Source organism: Odontesthes bonariensis, chromosome 10, assembly GCF_027942865.1.
Source record: "Odontesthes bonariensis isolate fOdoBon6 chromosome 10, fOdoBon6.hap1, whole genome shotgun sequence".
Classification (NCBI taxonomy): Eukaryota; Metazoa; Chordata; class Actinopteri; order Atheriniformes; family Atherinopsidae; genus Odontesthes; species Odontesthes bonariensis.
Window position 1 is genome coordinate 32,141,491 of NC_134515.1, and position 21,529 is coordinate 32,163,019.

Below are 21,529 nucleotides of genomic sequence, written 5' to 3' on the forward strand. Positions count from 1 at the left end.
TTTGAGAACCATTTATTAAGGACTAAGAAAAAATTAGCTTGAAAGACTTTCAAGCTCATTGGAATTGTACAAACTCTGCTCTTGCCATATATAATTTGTTTTAATTCATGTTTGCACATGTTTCAATGAATTGCTGCCATTTTCCTGGCAATATATAAAGAATTGAGGGGTGGCTCAAGACTTTTACTCTACTGTACAGTTAAGTACTATGCTTGATGCAATTGGTTAGTAGCTTGGGATTGGGACACAGTTCAGGTTTTGTTTTTTGGGCTTGCAGTACCCATTACTCCTCTATTTTGTTCCAGATATGAGGTCCAGCTCCACCCAGGTCAGCTAACAATGCTCCCATTCAGGCAGCAAAGCCCCACAGATGGTGAGGTGACATCCTCAGTGCCCGTGTCCACCGTGATTCACCTGTCAGACGGTGACACCAGCGTGCAGAAACCCCATGGCTCCGACACTTTCACTTTGATCACCCACAAAAATGAGTACCAGTGAGTGAGGATTATTATTGTGTGTTAACATATCACAACAGAGAAAGGTTAAGTTATGTCAGTCACACAAGTTATACAACTTTTTGATTTAACTACTTTGAAAAAGGGTGCACTTTTAGACCAACCTCTCTTTTGCAATGCATTTGTTTTATCTTGTAACATTAATGTGTGATGAGTGATGATGTCGTAAATATGAGGCCTGGAGTGTTAAGGGCCAGTCTTTTCTCAGCTAAACAGGGAAGTTGGATGACGTTTGTTGATCTATTACAGGTTCAGGGTGCCCATACCAGATGAAACAGCTGCTCCAGGTGCTGTGCAGAGGGAGCGGGATGCCTGGGTCCAAGCCATTGACAAATTGTGTAAAGACTGGAAGAGAAAGTCCAGGTCTGAACATATGTTTGTGGAAACAAAGACTTTGCGACATCTCAGCATAGCAGAAGACCCAGAGGACAGGGATTCAGACCTCGAGTCAAGCAGTGAATTCAGTGGTGAAAGCCTGATTTATCCTCCAGCCGACAATAAAAATGTAGATGCCACTTCCAGTGGGAGAGATTGTTTATCATCTGGTGACACAAGTCAACCCTCAGCTGATTCTACAAAGCCCATCCCTAAACCTCGCAGCACCAAGACTGCTGTCCAAGTTATTGGTCCTGATATTTTGAATCCCATCCCATCACCAACCTCTCCTTGTGCTACTGTCCCAATAGTACCCTCTTCCCCTCCACCCTCCCCCTGTCATACTGGCCTCACATCCTCTTCCACAAGCCTTGAGTCTCAAGAATCAAGTTCTCCAGTCATGAAAATGCCTCCACCTCTAAGCATCCCACCTCCCCCGCCTTTACCCTTCAGACTGAAAACAGGTTTAAAAAAATCGCTTACCAAGGCTTTTCACTGGGAACTTGTTGGTTCTGGGAAGGTAAGTGTCATTTTACATTTTCCTTTGTTCATCAGAAAATGCTACACTAATGTGTTTTTCTCATTATATATAACATTTACAAAAGGTGTCATAACTGTTTTTACAGTACTGTGCAAAAGTCTTGAGCAACCCCTCAATTCTTTATATATTGTCAGGAAAATCGGAAATAGGTGGAGCAATTTACTACATAAAACGAAATACAATATTTAAAGCAAAAGCTGAATTTGTACAATTCTAACTCGCTCAAAGTCAATATTTGGTAAGACCAATTTTATTATTCAACATGGCCGAAACCCCCTTAGACAAGATTTCTTGTAATTTTCTTCAGGCAGGCAGTCTTTGGGAACTGTTAACCAGGCTTTTTGAGGAACATTCCAAAGCTCTTCTTTGGATGTTGGCTGCTTTTTGTTCCCTTCTCTGTAAAGACGATCTCACACTGTCTCAAAAGTGTTGAGATGTGGCTTAAGAATGGCTTGACACTCACACTTTCATGTAGACCCTTTCTGATGAGGCTCCAGACAACAGCAGATGGATCAACTGCATCCATGGATGGATCAACTGGTCCAGATGCATCTCTCAGGTCCTGTGTCCGGTCTTTGCAGGATTCTTTCCTATTTCTTCAGGACATTACTTTCAAAGTCAAAGTCAAATTTTATTGTATAGCACATTTCATGTACAAAACAATTCAAAGTGCTTTGTGATGTCATCACAGCACTGAAACAGCTCTGGTCTAAGTGTTAAATGACATCAGGTTGAACACTGATTCTGGTAATGTTTCAGTCCTGGTTCTGTTGGACCTCAGCGCTGCGTTTGATACTGTAGATCGCAGAATCCTGTTGCACAGGCTGGAAAACTGGGTTGGACTTTCTGGAGCGGTCCTTAACTGGTTCAGGTCCTACTTAAAAGGCCAGAGTTATTTTGTTACAATTGGCAGCTATGAATCTGAGTGAGTGGCCATGACTTGTGGAGTCCCCTAGAGATCAGTTCTTGGACCTCTTCTGTTTAACTTGTATAGGCTCCCTTTGGGTCAGATATTGCAGAACTTTAACATCAATTATCACAGTTATGCAGACAATACACAACTTTATGTGTCCCTGTCACCTGACGACTGCAGCCCAGCAGCCCAGCAGTCAGTGTCTGGAGGAAGTAAACACCTGGATGAGAGAGAATTTTCTACAATGAAATGAAGACAAAACTGAGATCATTCTGTTTGGTAGCAAAGAGCAGAGGGTCAGCATTGGTAAATATCTTGTTGTGACTCAGTCACTACTTCAGTGAGTACAGTCAGTACAGTCACTGACCAAGTTCGTAACCTTGGAGTGTTGATAGACTCAGATTTGACTTTCAGCAGCCACATCAAAGCTGTCACCAAGGCAGCTTTTTACCAACTTAGAAACATCAACAGAATTAAAGGTTTTCTCTCCAAAAAGACCAGGAGAAACTCATCCATGCATTCATCTCCAGTAGACTCGATTATTGTAATGGTCTTTTAACTGGACTTCCCAAAAAGAACATTAAACATCTGCATCTCATCCAGAACGCTGCTGCTGGAGTTTTAACCCGGGCTAAGAGATCTGAACACATCACACCAGTTTTAAAATCTTTACACTGGCTTCCAGTCAGTCACAGAATAGATTTTAAAAGCCTGCTGATGATTTACAAATCCCAGAACGGTTTAGGCCCAAAATACATCTGGGATATGTTCAGAGAATATAATATGTTCAGAGAATATAAACCTAGCAGAGCTCTTTGATCCAAGGACTCAGGTCAGCTAGTCCAGTCCAGAGTCCAGACCAAACATGGAGAAGTAGCATTTAGCTGGTATGCTGCAAACAAGTGGAGGATTAAACTTTCACCAAATGTAGACATTTTTAAATCCAGGTTAAAAACATTTCTTTTCTCATGTGTCTATGTATTAAATCTGCACGGTATCACATAACTGTGATAATTGATGTTAAAGTTCTGGAATATCTGACCCAAAGGGAGCATATACAAGTTAAACAAAAGAGCTCCAAGAAGTGACCCCTGGGGGACTCCACAAGTCATGGCCACTCACTCAGATTCATAGCTGCCAATTGTAACAAGATAATTCCTTTGAGACCTCCTTTGTTCATCACCTGTTGATAGTTTTTTAAGCTTGCTACTTTTTATATCATCCACTTCTCTAGTTTCATCCTTAGATATTCCAAATTTTTGGCCAATAGTTCTTTGGGAATCACCTTGTTGATGCAAAAATATTATTTAATGCCTGTCAAACTGTGTTATCTTTGACAATTTTCTTAGATACAAATAAAGAAATGCAAACAAAATGTGCATTTTTTTAACAGGCTGCTAGTAACAAAGAGCCTAAATATACAATTTAAATTGGTACTTTGATTTAGTTTTCAAAAACAAATTATCCTTAGGAGTGAATGTGAGCGTGTGTGTGGTTGTGTGACTCGTTTGTCTCTGTGTGGCCCTGTGATGGACTGGCGGCCTGTCCAGGGTGTACCCCGCCTCTCGCCCATTGACTGCTGGGATAGGCTCCAGCCCCCCCGCGACCCGACCGACGGATTCAGCGGGTATAGAAAATGGATGGATGGATTTAGTTTTCAAAGGTCAGTGTTTAGTGGCTTGAAAACACATTCTTCTGAAAATGACCAGGTACAAGGACTGGACTGAAAATGGGCAGAATGCAGTCAATATCCTTGATATATTGATCAAGACTACTTTTAAAGATTACAAAATAGCCTGGCTCTTTGGAAGCAAAATAAAATGAAATTAGGGGTGAGACTTTTGCACTCTACTGCAGTTTTAGAAAAAACAGAAAAGTCAGTTGTACCTTTACTATAGTTTGTTACTTATAATATTGCATCATTGTTACATGTGCATTTTGTGTGTTCTTTTGTAATGTAAACATTGAATTTCTCATAAAAATAAGTTGTCTCTGTACTGAATCAATTTGTTTCTTTGCAGATTGCAAAATCATTTTGGACACAACAAAGCAGGAGGATTGAAATCGATACATCACGCTTATATGAACAGTTTGCTGTCATAGATCTGGGGACTTTTTGTGCGGCTGAGCAGAGTAATACTCAGCAGATAATGCTCAACCAGAAGATTGCACACAACTTCAGTGAGTAACTCAACAGTGAATATGTCTAAGAATTTAAGGTGAAGATGGTCATAAGTGTCATTGGTGCCAAAAGATAATTTTAAGCCTTTCAAATGGGGATTAGGATTTCCCATCAGAATATTATGTGTCATATCAAAGCCAATCTTCCAGATTAAGTCAAACAAAGGAGTTTTTGAGATCTTTGACTAAAAAAAGTTAAAGAGAATTTTTATACTACCACTAGAGGGGAGCACCACACAAAGTAACTAGGATCTTTATAGTGGCAGAGCTAGTGCCAGACACTTGGATTTTCACTGTTAAGACTTTAAAAGCCCAAATAAGAGAAAGATCATCTGGAGCAGTTTTATTTAGGGCCTAGAACTGTAGCAATTTTTCACCTTTTCAGTGATAATTGAGACACTTTGGCTGTGAAGCAAATAGATGTCATCAGCAGGGGGCAGTGTGTCACCAATGTGAAGTGTCATGACTGCTTGTGGGACCTGCAGAGTGATTGTGTGAAGTGGAAAATATTCTATTTCTCATCGAATGGCTTTTCACTTTTGATTAACTGAGGCTTGTATATTTCAAGACCCCACCTACGGGAGAACATTTCAGAAGCTTCTCCTCACAGGTCCTCAGAGTAGCACAGTCACTGTGAAGAAATACAGATGTGGCTTGGTTGGCTGCTAAATGGAATGGAGTGAAATTGCAGACTGGCGACATAATTAGAGTTCACATGTTCATCAAATATAAATAAGGGAATCTGAGCGACAACGGTAGTGATTTTCTGCCCTTATACAGAATAAGCCCACATATGGCGATATTGCAGACTTGTTAACTTTTTGTTGTGTCAGGAGCAGAGCTGAGTGATGACAGCCTGCGGGCAACTCGAGGCCGTGCATCTTTCTGCTGCATGCTTTTGAAAAATGGGACATTTGATTAATAAGAGAATCTGCCTTTCTTGATCTTGCTCCCTCTTTGGTCCTATTAACATCAATAAAGAAAGTTACATCTCATTCTGGAATATAAAGTATTCAAATGTAGTGCCTCGAAAATGTTAACAAAATGTTAACAAGGGGGTAATATCAGCAAAATGCACTTGAATAATCAAAGGCTCTTTTGAGTGCTAAATTATTCAGCGTATTATAATATTAGCTTAATACTGAAACATTGATTTTGGGTCAATTCAAACTGATTTGATTTTTAAATTTATACATGCATATACATGACAGCATATGCTGGGAAACTACAGTCATACAGAAAATATATATATATATATATATTAATAATTATTAGATCCTTATCAGGTCCCAGATGTGGTAAATACAGTCTCAGATAAACAACATGACATGACATGCTATGCCATGTCATTATTTATAAAACAAAACCTTTGCCAAAATGCAGAAGCACTGTATGAAAAACTAAGTACACCCCATGATGTGGAACTACATTTAGCAGAAATAACTCCAATTAATCCTTTTATGTGTGGCATTATATCAGTCTCTCAAGTCATTGTGGAGGAATCTTGGCCAGTCTCTTTTTACAACATTACTTCAGTGTGTACATATACGTTTACACGAAGCTCTCCTAAAGTTGAGGTCTGGACTTTGACTGGGCCATTGCATTGTCTTGATTTTATCGGCCATTCTGATTCAGATTTACTGCTGTGCGGGTCATTCTCCTGTTTTAGTCAAGTTTTGACAGATGATCACACATTTTACTTTAGAATCCTTTGGTGTACTGAGGAGTTGGTCAACTCAATTAACGCAACGCGCCCAAGTCCTGTGATTGCGAGACGAGCCTTAATAATCACTCCTCCACCACAATATTTGACAGTTTGTATAAAGTGTTTGTGGTGATATGCTGTGTTTGGTTCTCTCCAAATGTGCTGCTGTGCGTTATGACCAAACATAATCCACATGGGGCTCTTCTGTTCAAAGGACATTGTTCCATGTGTTTTGTGGTTTGTTCAGATGCAGCTTTGCAAACTTAATTGATGCTGCCATGTTCATTTTAGAGAGAAGAGGCTGTCTCCTGGTAACCCTTTCACACAAGTCATTCTTGTTCAGTCTTTTTCTAAATGTACTTTCACCAACTCTAACATTTAACATGATAACTGAGGGCTGTGGAGTCTGAGATGTAGTATTTTTTGCAATTTGTCTGAGAAATACATAGTCTGATCATGGGGTAAACTTGCTGGAATGTTCACTCTGGGAAGATTAGTATCTGTCTTCAATTTTTACCACTTGTGAATAATCTTTCTAACTATAGAAGGATGATCGCCAAATGGTTTGGAAATAGGCTTATAACCCTTCCCAGATTGTTGGTCAGCAACAATTGCTTCTCTAAGGTTGTATTTACCAAATTTAAGACCTGGTAAGGATCAGCTGATTCCTCTGTTCTTTTTCTAATGTCCTGATACACACAACCCTAATATTGAAAGAAGGCGTACTTGCTTTTAAACCTATGAACTGTAACGTAGTATAACTTTAAAGAAACATGAAAAGCTATGACTGATATAAAAAAGTCTCTCGTCTCCTCTGTGTATATCCTACCTATCTCTACACAGACACACTCTCACACACACTCCTCATTCTTGCCTTTATGTTTATCAGCACAAACCTGCAAGAATTTGTGCTGTTTATTCTGCATATATCTCATTCTTTGCCACACTGTTCATTTGCGTGATCCCATTACTCCAGGAGCCAATGTGCATGTAAACTTACACTCTTTTTACATGTACGAGTTGTAGCTCAGCAGACGGTGAGACTGTGTCTCTATCAGATGATATTATGAGTATATGTTCAATAATTAATGAATAAACACAGAGGTGATAATTAAAACGGGCAGAAAGCCCCCCCCCCTCCAGTCTTCAGTCTTAAAGGATCTCTTTTATGCCTTTTGAACACAAATCTTAACCAATATCACATATCCATGACTTTAATGCCACTTTTATTGATGTTGACCGTAAATTAAATCTAAATATCTGAGTGTCACAGATTTGACTCACAAACTGTATCAAATAGTCTCTGCATTGTTGTTCTTTAAAGGAGGTTTTTTAAAACTTCGGCCTTCAAAAAGTATCACCACAAGCAGATCATAACTATAATTTTTTATTTCAGCTTACCAAATGGCAATGAGAAGGGGGAAAAAAAACTCTTCTTCTTGCGCTCTGTTGTCTATAGATTCACGACTGGCTCTCTTCATTTCGGTAGAAAAAAAAAACATTATAATGACAAGAAAAAAGCCATGTAACGTCTGGCAATAAGACGCACAAACACGTTAGTTGGCCAATCACCACTGTTGCCGTCTTCACACATGGATTCTTCCCTCTCAGTGTAAAAGAGATGTTCTTGTTAACCTGCTGTTAACACCAGTGGTGTCGTGTATGGTATATTGGGGAATTTGGAGTATATCCACTGATTTCTCAGTCATCATAGAGGGTATCAACTTCCTAATCACCCCGACGTGCATCATATTCAGTGTTGCAATTAATTTTTTACATTACTGGTTAGTAGTTACCATTATTTGATGAGTTGTTTGGTTGAGGGGCTGACTGATATGTACTCCAAGATGCAGAAGATATGTGACAATATTACTAGACCCATTTTATTTGACTATTTTTATATGTTGTATTTATCCTTTGCCGGACAAGCTTTTGAAGAAGACATACTTTGGGGGAGGGGGGTGTTAATTAAAAGTATAACCAGTTCTCTGGGCACCCTAGAACATTGGCGACTCGTCTCTGGTAATTCACAGATAACAAACATACGGAGACTCAGCACCACGTTGTGTGCCACATGCAGCAAGATGGTACCGTGAAAAAAGTTAGAGCTATGTTGTAAGACACATCCGTAATGTAAACAGTGCAACCTTTTTACTTAGAAGTCGAGAATAAAAGGTACAAGCTCTGCATCAGATTTCCTAGCTTTACTGCCACAAAGATGCCTGCAGTAAAAAAAAAAGCAAAAGCAATTTTTAGTATTCCTTTGGCTCTTTCGTATATCATTTAGTATTTTTGGTGCTAAACCTCGTTTCTTTGTGGGATGGGGTGGTAGCGAACATAATGGATGTTTGCTAGGAGGTCCTGACGTTGTTATCATTGTTGTGCGTTTTGAAAACTTCTGTTTGCTTGTACCAACGCTGGCTACTGCTGCTTCTTCTTCTTTTGTTTGCTCCAGGGCAGACGAGACACTATGGTGACTCATTTCTTATCTAGTGGTAGTCTTTGACACATTTTTGTAGATTAATATTGATAATTTTACATAAGAAAAAACAGCAGGGTGTTTCTTCCACCACTGTTCAGGTAAGATTTTCAAGAGATCTCTCATGTCAATCACTATTCAAGAGAGATTGTTTATAAACCAAGACTGCTTTCGCTTAAAAACCCATGATCACTGATCCTCGCTGCTCTAAAAACCTAAATTCCTCACCAGCAGTTCAGATAACGCTCTTGACTATTTCAAATGGAATTTCTGATCACATCTGTCCATATGACTGATCAAGTGGGTTAAAGTGTGACTGAAGACTTGACCTAAACACAGAAGTGGAGAATCGACAGAGAATTCCAAGTGCTTAAATTGAGGGCAACTGCACGTCTTTCCTAGCCTGGGAATTCCCATGCTGCTTTGCGCGTGATTTCATTCACACTGCAAAGGCAGCCTGGAAACCACCGCCCTTATTTTTTCCTGAGTTAGGGAACCAATCACAGAACGGTGGGGGGGGCAGCAAGACGATGACGATGTCTGTGCACGACACCGAAGCTTGTAGAGTGTTAATCCAACATGGCAGCGGACACAACGTTACCGTTCGATGCAGCCTTAGAAAGTGTTTTAAGTAGCTTGGAACGCAAGTTTACTTTTAAAATAAAGCAATGCGTCTTCTTCTTCCTCGTTGAATTTCTGTCGCTCTACATACGTCATCTGGTATAAGTGATACAATTGGCTATGAATCGCGCGCAAAGCAGCATGGGAAGAACCAGACGCCATTTGATAGACATTCGCAGCGCCCAATAAACGGCTCTAGGCATTCATAAACCACGCCTCAAATACGAGAAAATGCACACCTAGTTCCCAGACCACCATCTCATCGAGATGTGGACGCGTCAGCCAGGCTACGTCTTTCTTTGGTTTCAGAGACAAGTCGTGGAAATGCTGTTTAAAACAGTTTAAAATAACCATTTGGTTCCTTAAAAAAGGTATAGATACAAAATAGTTTGAAACCGCTGCCAATAGGAAAGTGTCAACACTCAGCTGGCGTCATTTCATCACTCAGACAGTGATAAATTAGTCTGTTGGTTTGCCTCACTATGCTGACCGGCCGAAACACCTACAGAGCAAATGAAGATATACACGTTTTGTATGTGAAAGTGCGTGAGGGATTGCTGTACAGCAATACTAATAGCTGTTGCTTTCCTATCTCTGCCGCTACAATTTTTGAATCACTTTAAATAAAGTCTGAAGAAAGAAAATATTTCTGCATTATGTCGATAACACATCGCTTTTATGGGATTAGAAATAAAAAACAGTCAGTAAAACTTCACTTTTTAAATACATGTAAACATGTTAGTTTAATCAAAATAACAAGAAATTGAACTTCTCAAATCTGGGCTAACGCACCTAGTTGGGGTTAAGTCCCTCCTGAATGTATACGCATATTCAGGTTCCATCTTTTTTAAGATCTATTAGCAAAACACGGAAATATAAATGTATATTATTATTATTACTATTAGCCAAGTTTTTCAATGAAGCTGCTCTCATTCACATATTTTCCTGTTTCTATTGTCAGACTGCTAAGTGCTGCTAAGTAAAATCTGACTGAAAATTATTCCATTAAGACCACATGTCTTGACTCAGCAAGTTATGATGATTTAATTGTGGATTGACCTTCTGCCTCCACAGACAAATGTATGAGACAGAGCTGCTCTGTAGCAACCACAAGGTAATGAAGCAAACAAAATAGAGTGTGTTTAAAATTAGAAACATGTTTTATTTAACTCTGTGAAGTAACATGTCTAATACATTTTTTTTTTTTTTGTGCATGAACCTTTTTATGGTAGCTACTTACTAGTGCCCTGGTGCCTCTGACAAACACAGTGACGCTTTGAGAGCTTCTGTATATGTTGATCCTGGGGAACTTGGATTATCTGAGCTTCAACTACAAATCAAAGAAAACAGAACAAGAAGTCAGCTTTCCAAACAAACTTGGTTAAGCTCAGTCATTCTGACTTCTGCACCTTTATTCATATTCCAAATAGTCAGCTGACTACAAAACCATAAAATATATCACTTTTTATTCTTGATCTAATGAAACAAAGTAATTTTAGAGCATTTAAGCTAATTTCTTTCTTCAGATAAGGGAATTATTGAACTGGTGTTTAGCATTTTTGTTGCTATCAAAACAACAACTGAAATTAAAAGATGACATAACATTGATTTACAACATTCCACTCTGGTGGTATATCGGATGCAGCATGAGAACCTGTCAGAAGGACTGAACCATTTTAAGAATAAGGAAATGGTTATTCAAACTTTTATAAGGCTTCGTTTGAGGTCTGTAGTTAGAGCCAATTTGTTCAATATTTATTCTATAACCTAAATTGTATAATTATATATAGTTAATCTATGAAATGATGAAGGGCAGCACTCTCTTTCCCATCTCAGAAAGAGAGGGTTCAGACCCCCGGCTCCCCTGGGGCCAAAAATAAGCCATTGTTTCATTTATCCAATTACAATGTGGTTTTAATTCAATATAACATCCTAAAACCTCTGAAAAGTAATTGCAGATGTCAGATAATGGAAGAGGATTAAAAAGCACAATATTCTGCTTTGAAGGTAATAGAAGATAAATATAAAGTAGCTGGAAATACTCAAATAAAGTACTAAATGGGGAATACATGTTTCTGTAGTTAAATGATATTCATTGTAAATTTGTATGATCAAAGTGCATTTCTGTTTAGAACGTGTTCAACAAATGTGATTATTTTCTTTGAGAGCCCCACTGCATGCTGCCTATTTAATGACTGGAAATGTCGTGGTCCTCATTAAAAGTACACCTGTGGCTCCCTGCACCCAGTGGGATACTGTCTCTATCTCTATACTTTAATTTGCCTGAGCAATGCCCAGTTTGTCTGAGTGCCAGTCAAAAAAAAGGCTCCATTTTCACTTCCACTACATGTGAGTATGTGAGCCTCTTTTTGGAGGGAGGGGCAGATGAGACTAATTTTCAATGTTATGAGATGTTGATGTTTGAAAATGTGACATGAAAGCCTCTATTGGTCCTGGTAAGGGAATTACAGTCTCAAGTCTTTTAAGTCAAGGATTTAGAAGTTTGTTGTACCCTAAAATGGTTTTCGTTTCATTTTAAAGCGGCACTATGCAACTTTCAGTAATACGGGGTTTGTTTACCATGCAATACACACCCCAAAGCTGTAGGGGGAGCTCCGTAGAAAATAAGGCGACAGTCTAGCCATAATATATATTACTACTCTAGAAGCTAACCACATTCAATTTAGCCGTCGACAGCTAATGGGGAGAGGTGTGTCTTATCAGGCTCCCTGGCTCGGCTCAGAGCCCTTTAGACCTGCCGTGAAGCAGTAGTTCTCGGCTCTCTGTGTCGCGAGACTTCCAGAGGTAAACAAAGCACGCGGCGCCACAGGCAAAGTTGCAAGCGCTGTTTCGGGCTAGGGCCACCAGATGGAGATGGAAATGTCACCGTTTTCATCAGAACGGGTCAGCCAAGCTATCTGATGATTGCCAAGCAATTTTATGACCATGAAAAAGTTGCATAGTGCCGCTTTAATTATTTTGGTCATCAGTTATGAGTGGATTTTAGATTAGCTTTATAATGTGGATGTACCAGATGATGTTTACTCTAGTTGTACAGTTGTGTGGTCGTTTGCATTGTTACCTCCCAGCAAGAAGGTTCTCAGTTCCTGGCTGGGGTCTTTCATGTTGAGTTTGTATGTTATACCCATACATGCTTTCATTCTCTTTGGGTATTCTGACTTCCTCTCACAGTCCAAAAAAAAACGTGTTTATTAAATTGATAGATTATTCTAAATGGACAATAGAAGCAAGTCTTCATCATTGTATGTCTTTCTGTTGGCCCTGTAATAGGGGGCCAATAGGTTGCATCAAATCTTCACATCGATTAAATGACAAACGCAATTGAGGTTAAAAAATGTACATATCAATTAACCTTACAGGATGAAAAAAATGCACTACAGGGAAATAGGCAAGAAGTCCAAAACTAAATTATGAAGACACAAACGGGCAGTTAAACCTCCTGGAAAAAGTAGGAAGGACAACTAATGAGTGAACAATGCCACTTTCACGTAGCTCTGTTCAGTATTCAGCCATCAGCTTGTTAGCTTACTTTAGCATAAGACAGGAAACGGTGAAATAGCTGTCCTTTTTCTTTCCTAAGGTAGCCAGTTTGCTTTCAAGCATTCAACTCACTTTTCATTGTTTTAATACTGCTTACATTAACAACAAAAAAACTACCAACAATAGTCCTAAAAGGTAATGCTTTAATTTGATATATGCCAAGAAATGAGCTTTTGAGAAGGGAATAGGATTTGAACCGGTCATTATGGTACTAAGCTAAACATAGTTCTTATGGAACGGTCAAACATGTGAATGGCTTCAGTCTCCTCAAACTCTGTAAAAATAAAAATATGAATCTTTCCCAAACAAACAAATTCTTCTCATGACACAACTACACAACTTATTTTCAGTTGCCAGTTACTAACAAGACGAAGCTAATTGACAAATGAATTCTTTTTACGAGCTCAAGAAACTGTTTTGCAACAGACACTATGTACATGCATGTCTGAGGCATAAGGCTCCTAATGAATGCTTCCCACAGCTCCTGAATTATGCAGAGACATTTTCTATAGAACAAAAAAATCCCATCAGCTTTGACTTGATAGAATGCAAATTTGTGCGTTCCCCTTAGGCTTTTGGGAGAAAGTAATTAAGCACGGGACCCTTTGTCTTTGGAATGCTTTTTGAGTCATTTCATCGCAGGATAAGAGGACTATCTGTCAAGAGAAAAGCTTTCATATACCATTGAAAGTGTTGACTTTTTTAATGTATTGTTCCTCTAGACATTTTCCTCAAAAGTTTTCCGGTGCAACCAGGGGAGCTGAAGGACAAACTGTTCATCATTAATGAGGAAGATGGAGGGCTGTCTGATGAGCACATCACCTCTCTGAGAAGGTATGAATTTGCGCCAAAAAAATTTGCTGATTTGTATTCATTCCTCATAATGTCACAATTGAAGCTGAGAGTTGAATGACTTTTTGTGCCCTAGTCAGAGAGTTGTTGGTGTGTGTATACAGCCAGAACAATGTGAAACGGCAGAATCCACAGCCAGTTGGTAAAGAGGACACATGGTTTGCACAAGCAGTTTTTACTGTGTTCTACTACTAAAGAGAAGCTTTTATCAAAACGGCTTACTAATAAATGTTTCATCTCTGGTTATTTGTGGAGATGGGAACTATTGACATGCCCTCAGGAATAAGACACTGAAAGTGGGTAAAATGCTTCCTGATTCTTACCTGCCATTTACGCGGTGGCTTTGGATGTTGACCTCCTGGAAGGCAAGAGTGATCTGATGTACTGTGCGTAGGGTTTTATTTATGCTATGAAATCTTAATATATATTTTAATATGCTCTGACATAGGCCTGAGGAATACTATCTTGAAATAATCCCTCCCAACAGGTGCTGTAATATTAATGACTGGTGCTACTCAAATAGTGCTCGGGCCCACTCGTCAAGAAATTAATTATTTTAGTTTGAGGTCAAAACACTCAAATGATAGGGAGTGGGAGTCCTATTTAAGAGGAGTGGGTTTCAAAATCAGTGGCAGCAAGTACATCAGCTCTCGTCAGTGTCTCGCTGCTTCATAGGAGCTGACAAGGACCATCAGCGCCACGTGGCTTTTGATAATTTCTCCAGGCCACTAGAAATAAAATGGCTTCAGTACAAAAGAGTAAGTGAGGGGACATGTGATGAGACAAAGGGGCGAGAAGTCAAATGGGAAAGCCAAAGTAACGAAGAGACAATATTCCTTTATTTCATTTGAATCAATTTGTCTCTCTTGAATCTATTTTTTGGTGAGCTACATTTTATGTGGTGCTCCTTTTTTTACACAAAATGGTCTTGGAGGGGCCATAACCATGTAAGTCTGAGTATGACATTAAATTTTTACAACCCAGAATTAGACATGGTTGGAACAGTATGGAGAATGTCAAAGAAAAAACCAAGAATATGCCATGTATTGTCTTGTCAACTTCATTTTATCACTATGTGAACATCCATTTCTGCATTTCAGGCCTGCAACACATTCTAAAATAGCATTGGGAACGTAAAGCTTTTTCCACTATGTAATGTTTCCATTCCTTCTCACAGCCAGGGATCTAGAACCGGTCCCTCTTGAGAACCAGTTCCAAGTTTTCCAAAGCATTGAAACTTACACCTCTGAGCTTATCAATTGCTCTTTCGAGGGGTGCTGGCAAATACTCATTGATTGAAAATAAACAATGTCATGCATCCAAGTTTTTGAGGTCTGCATTAAATCTGAGACTCAGGATGTACACTTTTATGCGCTGTTAATGACAAAAATTCCCTTTTCTCAAACGGTGAATAGCAAATTTTAAATTTATGATACGTAAAAAGAGGAGGCAAACAACAGCAGAGACACCTGTTTCTGACTCTGCCTTGATTCTCTGCACAAGGTAGCTGTGCCTGTGAGCTTCTTCAACAGCATAGTGCTTTAGTGCATTATTGGAGGCTGTGAACCCTGTGAGGAAAATACTGGAGAAATTCTGTCTCATCTAACTTTCTAAATCTCTGCATGACGCAACAGTTATAAAATGTGCATTTTATAAAAATTAAAAGGCAGTTTTGAAACCATCTCAGAGTAACCAATAGCTGATATTTTGTCTTTATATACCACCTTTCAGTGACAATTTCAGACTTGTTTTGCCATGTGACCAATGAAAATTAAAAAATAGGTGAATGAAAGCAGCTTTATTGGGAATTTGGCTGTATTGATGCACTTCATACGTGAGCACAGTTAGTAGGAGAGAAGCAAGAAAGTAAGGGGCTGAATGCCGAATGCAAGAGCCATGATACTTGAACCTGTAGCATATGTACTACTGTTTACCAACATCACATATTATTTGTAGTCAACAGTAAATGTGATCAAATTAGCATCCATAGTTTTCTTTGACTACGAGAGCCCTAATAGAAACAATATTACCTAATTTCCTCCTTTTTAGATGTTAACTGAGAAACTGTAAACAGCGAACATACCCTTTACATTTGCTGCACAGCTAGGTAGAGAGACAGTGATGAAGGGATAATTGAGTATCAAGATCCTCTCACAAATTTAGTTTCCTTTCTCGACACTGGCAGACCTACATTTCAGGTAGGTCAGTTTCATTGGGCCTCATGCAAGAAAATTTTCGTATTTTTATTCTAAATTTCTCTTACTTTTTTCGTAAGAAGGCCTCGTACGAACACGCCACGTCAGATTCAACAAACGCTCTTAACTTAGGAAAAAGTGTGTAAACGACCTGCGTAAATGATGAATCACAACTGTGCGTATCTAAGTTCACGTGCACGAGGATAGTAGATTTGCATACTCCACGCCCAAAATTATACCATATAAAGCTGTGCTTCCTCGCTCCTGTGCCAGGAAGTGTTGAGTGTTGAGTCATGAGAATGGCATCAAGGCGCAAAAAGAACAACTTTAGGGGTTCTGAGACTGAAGTTCTGCTTCCAGAGATCTAAAAAGGAAAATCTGTCATTTTTAGCAGTGTTAGCAGTGGAATTACGGGACCTGCTAAAGCAAAGAAATGGGAAGCAATTACGAGTGCTGTTAATACCATGTCACCGAAATAAAAAAATAAATGGTTTGATATGAAAATGGCTTAAAAAAAACGTCTCGCCATGGCCAGGCGCTCGATGACTGCTACTAAAGCCGTGCAATCAGTTGTTGCCTCACCATGATGGCTCTTTGATGGGGTGGTCCATGAGGGGGGGTCTTCTGGCACCACACCTTCTGGTCTGCCTGGGCTGGTTCAGGTGGAGACCCTCCTTCATGGCAATATTGCGCCATGAACGAGGTATCGAGACACACCCACCTGGCCTTCAGCTCAGTAAGCTCCACGACAGGGGCACGGGTGCTTTGATGCGTATATGTGTCTCGTGCTCCAATTATGATTGGCAGTCCAGCCACGGCATGAAAGTCCCTCTTAATTTGTACTTGTTGGACAGCGGTGTATGGGAATCTGATGTACCATGGGTGATAAACTGATGAGAGTTTTGATGACCAAGGGGAGCACACGGCTCACAGAGTGTGGTGGAATTGGGTTTGATCGGCGTGTTTTTCTCTGGAGTTGTGGCTCTAACAAACATCATATATGTAGCAGCACAGTCCTTGGGAATCTTAATCGCGATGTCTCCACACGGTCTCTTCCAAGAGCCTGACGCACTAAGGCATCCAAAAGTGACAAGACAGCCGCTGCGCTTCCCGTTACAGATTCAAATGAACCTTCAGCTAGTGCACAATTTAAGTCAAACAGAATAATGTCAGCATAATTATGGGGTATAATGTATATTTATTTATGTTTTCTTCAAAGTAATTAAATATACAATCCATTAGTCAAACAAACTTGATTGGAATAACAGCAGACTATTTTACGAAACTCCTACGACAGGTCTGGATCACTCGTAAATTCTGTTCGTACCTGAAAGAAAACGTAAAATACGAAAAGATTGGTGAATGCGCAAATTCTCTTAAATCACTCGTATGGACGATTTAAGAACAAATCTGTGCGTACGAACGGTTCTTGCATGAGGCCCATTGTCTTTGATAGTCTGGTGTAAAAATAAGATATTCAAAAAATGTGTTTTCTGAGATGGAGGGTTAAAATAAGTTTAGAATTGTTTATATTTTATTCAATATACTTTAGTATTTCATTCACATTATCTGTAAGCAGTTGACAAAGACACTAAATAATTTTTTTTCTGTTTGCGATTTCATGATAAGGGTTAGAGTGTGTTTAAGCTGAGAATGTGTGTTGGCATCCTCATAGAAAATAGGGTCGAGAATCTGTGAAGGAATAGATAAAGATACATAGAGAATCATTTGTGACGAACATCTTTGCTCCTTAAAGACTCAGACTTTGGTAAATACTGCTTTTTGAGTCAAATTGAGAATACTGTCAAATGTTAACATCACCTTAATGAAATGTCATTGTGTTTTTTTAACAAAAAAAAATGCTCCCAAACCAACTGTTTTTTAATTGTTTTGTGGACCTGAAATGAAAAAAACAGATGCTCAGTTTATCAACAAACAAAATGAAGTTGAGGAAACAAAACATGAAATATCTGGGGTTCACACTGCATGCAATGAAATAAGAGTCTGATTGTAAATGTAGAAATTTTTTTTTTTTTTCTGTTTTTTAATCTGATTTTTCTTACTGTCCAAATTATTCTGAGTCAGTGTCCTTTGACAGAAATAAGGTAGACATTAGTGTTATATTGTGTTAGTTGGAATTTGATTATTTTGAGTGACAGTGACCAAACAATCCAACTACTCACTTACTGATGCTTAAAAGACACATCACTTTTGTGCAACTTTATTTTGGAACCTGATGCAAATCATATTAAAGTATCTTTAAAACAAGTATTACATATGCATCTAAACAGAGCAGTGACATTGTATTTACCTTCAAGGTACGTCCCCACCATGGATGATGTGGAAATGTACAAATCTCACAAGGGACCTGTTTCTGAACTGCATATTGTGGACCAGTACATGATGGAGGTACAGTTTTCTGTTTCATAAAATTACACCATATCATTTCTATCGCAGGGCTAACTAAAAGACAATTGTTCACGCCGGGAGGTCAGTAGCTCTGAACTCAGAACTTTCTTGCTGTGCTAACCACTGGACTGCCAAAATTAAATTTGTGATGATGATAGGTCATCGCAAGTCATCAGGTAGCAAATATCTTTGATTTGACTTTTGAGACCATGACCGAAGTAGGATCTTATGCAGTTTCCGCACTTGTAGCACTTTTAAAAAAAAAAAATGTAAGTATTTTTTGGGACTTTTTATGTCTTTATTGGATAGGACAGTATATAGAGACAGGAAGCAGGGGGCAGAGAGAGGGGGAACAATATGCAGCAAAGGGCCGTCCGATGCAGGACTCGAGCCGAGGCCAGCCTCAGCGAGGACTATAGCCTCTTGTACATGGGGCGCCTGCTCAACCCACTACGCCACGGACCACCCCACTTGTAGCACTTTCTGTGGGAGAGATGCTTGAATCTTCATCAACCTGCCTACTCATTCGCACGCTGTGGGTGTTATGAGAAGCGTCATCTGGCTATCGCTTTCCAGCAAGCCAGGCAGTCATCTGGCTTGCATGTAGATTGCTCAAGGTTGCAGGAGGGGTAACGAATGCAAGTGCATCCCGGTAATATGCAACACTAGACCTAAGGGCTTTCATATGCAGAAGACATGGTGTTAATGCCTCTCATGTGCCATGTTCCCAATGCTAGACTGCAGCCGACCTGTTTTCTATTTAATAGACAGTATTGGTTCCCACCTAAAACAGGTACTGTATTCAAAAATTTTACTTAAAAGAAACTGAAATACCATCATTTGAAATCCATAATGTTGGAAGTAATTGCTCACTCCTTCAAAAGTTCTGCATTTTTAGTCGTTCCACACATTCTAATCTAAAACCCCTTCAATTTTTAAAGAAAATGAAAGCGATGTCACATTTCTTATGAGTCATCACAATTTTACAATTTTTATCATCTGAATCATTTAGAGTTAACGCCTCGGCATGCTTCTCCGTCGCTATCCGTCAATCCAACTCCGTGGTCACTAAACCTTTCGAAGTTCTCCGTCGGGATGTCGGATACGCACGTTAATTCACCTCCCGATCAGAAGGCGTCGCTACGTTAGATGACACAATCTTGCGACGTCTATCGTGAAAGTCGTTGATTGATTGTTTACCTTCCAGCTCCGTTCCACTCCACACAGTGAACGATGGCGACCGAGAGAGAAAGATTGTTGTTGGAGTTGGAGCTTATTAGGCCCGAACAGCTAAGCGCTGCGAAATCCTATTGGAACTGAAGGATTTGACTATTATTCTTTTTTTTATGAGCTACGGACTTCATCTTTGGTTGGAATCCAGTTAAGGGATGGGGGAGCAAAAGTGATCAAAATCTTGAGTTTTTGAGCATGTTTAGGGGGCTTGGCCAAGTGGCAAACTTGGCGTACTCGCCAGCGCAAACGAAACGCTATAACTTTAGCTGAGTGAAGCTGACACCCCACCCACGTGAAAAATTCAAGGAAACAGATTGATCGGTTAGTGCTCCGTTTGTGCTGGTTTGTGCCGTCAGAATTTTCGTTTGTGCTGCTTTCATCTCTGAAATATTATGAATTATAATTTCGGCCGATGACGTCACCATCCCCCCATCTTGCTCCAAAACAAACCAGAGTGGTCTACTTTTTTAGTGCTCCGTTTGTGCAGGTTTGTGCCGTTAAAACTGGCGTTTGTGCTGCTTTCGTCTCTGAGTTATGTTTTACTTTCAGTTGATCACATGATTTCACTATATTGATCAGGGGGCAATGAATTTCATCTGCTGCAGGTTGTAGTCATTCTGTTTTGTTCTAGTAAGTTCTTTTCTCCAATTTAGTCAGTGGGAAGTTGTCGGATATGTTGCTAATGCAGTAGAGAACAGAAGGTAAGTTTATTTTTTAAAATCTCTTTATGCAAATAACATTGACATTAGCCTGATAATGAAGTTATATGTATTTTACGGAGTCAGTATTTTTTTAATTAGTTTATTGATAGTTGGCAAGGAAATTGGAGCATTACCGTCACCGAATGTCACTCAAGGGTTATATGTGTTAATTCTGTACTCTCCTGCGTTAGCGACATATCCTGGCAGGACAGAGGAGCAGCTGCACTGAGAGGCTCATCTCACTGCGCTGCAGGACTGAGAGGTTCAGGAGGTCCTGTGTCCCCACAGCCATAAGGCTTTTTAACAGTGCATGCTGACATGTTCTTCTCACATTTATTTATTCATTCATTTATTTATTATTTTTGTTTTGATACACAAACATTGTAAATATTTCAATTGAGCTACATAACAATTTGAATTTCCCCCACAGGGATGAATAAAGTATTTTTCTGTTCTATTTTTCTATTCTAAATACTGTAACATGTATGATGATGTACATGATGTGCATTTGTAAAACCTAGCACAGAAAACCTGCAGATGCATGTTTGGCCCAAAGTCTTGATAAGCTAACAGTAGTCCTAAAGCCCAAATGAGACACAGCTGGCTTCTGTCTGCAGTTTGAAAAGGTAAAATTGGCATTCAATCCCAGGTCAAATGACCCTGCAGACTCCTGATGGTACCCCTCTTGAACTGAGAACACAACTCCAAAAGCAATCGATAGTAAATTAAATGTTCTTATTGCTTTCATTGCTAAGGTTTAAAAATAACATTCATTTTGGCCTGTGCAAAAGTCTGAGCACCCTACTTTTTCAGGGTTTTTCACATGCAGATTTCAAACATTGTTCAAAGCCATTGTAAAAGTTTCAGCTCACACTTCTTGAAAAGTTAATGGTTGATTAGGACAGTAGGAAATTTGCATTTAAAATTGCTGGTATTATGTGGAATCTATACTTTGGTCTATCTGTGCAGGGCTTACAGTGTAACTGGCTGCCACACAAGCTTAAAATGGAATATTTCCACCATGTTTAACAGTTGACAAGGTCATTTTTCATCAAAAACTGCTTTGCTTTTTTCTCAAAGCATACCTTTAGTAATTGTGGCCAAAGAACTCGACACTGACTTTGTGAGGAGGTTGCAGGTAGGGTGTCCTTATGATATCTCCTCCTCGCAGAAGCTGTTTTTTTGTTTTTTTTGTTTTGGTTTTTATTATCAGTGCAATACAACAGTACTCCATCCAGCCCAGATGCT

At 39.3% G+C, this 21,529-nt stretch overlaps 1 protein-coding gene across 2 annotated transcripts in view; it reads left to right on the forward strand.

Moving 5' to 3' along the window:
• LOC142389994 (uncharacterized) overlaps positions 1-21,529 on the forward strand; it is a 60,873-nt gene that overhangs the window by 4,471 nt on the left and 34,873 nt on the right. For both annotated transcript variants that reach the window (XM_075475296.1, XM_075475297.1), the window contains 5 exons: positions 306-494; positions 765-1,410; positions 4,366-4,525; positions 13,614-13,725; positions 18,257-18,347. In XM_075475296.1, the coding sequence (XP_075331411.1) occupies positions 306-494; positions 765-1,410; positions 4,366-4,525; positions 13,614-13,725; positions 18,257-18,347 (1,198 nt within the window). The remainder of the gene's footprint in view (positions 1-305; positions 495-764; positions 1,411-4,365; positions 4,526-13,613; positions 13,726-18,256; positions 18,348-21,529) is intronic.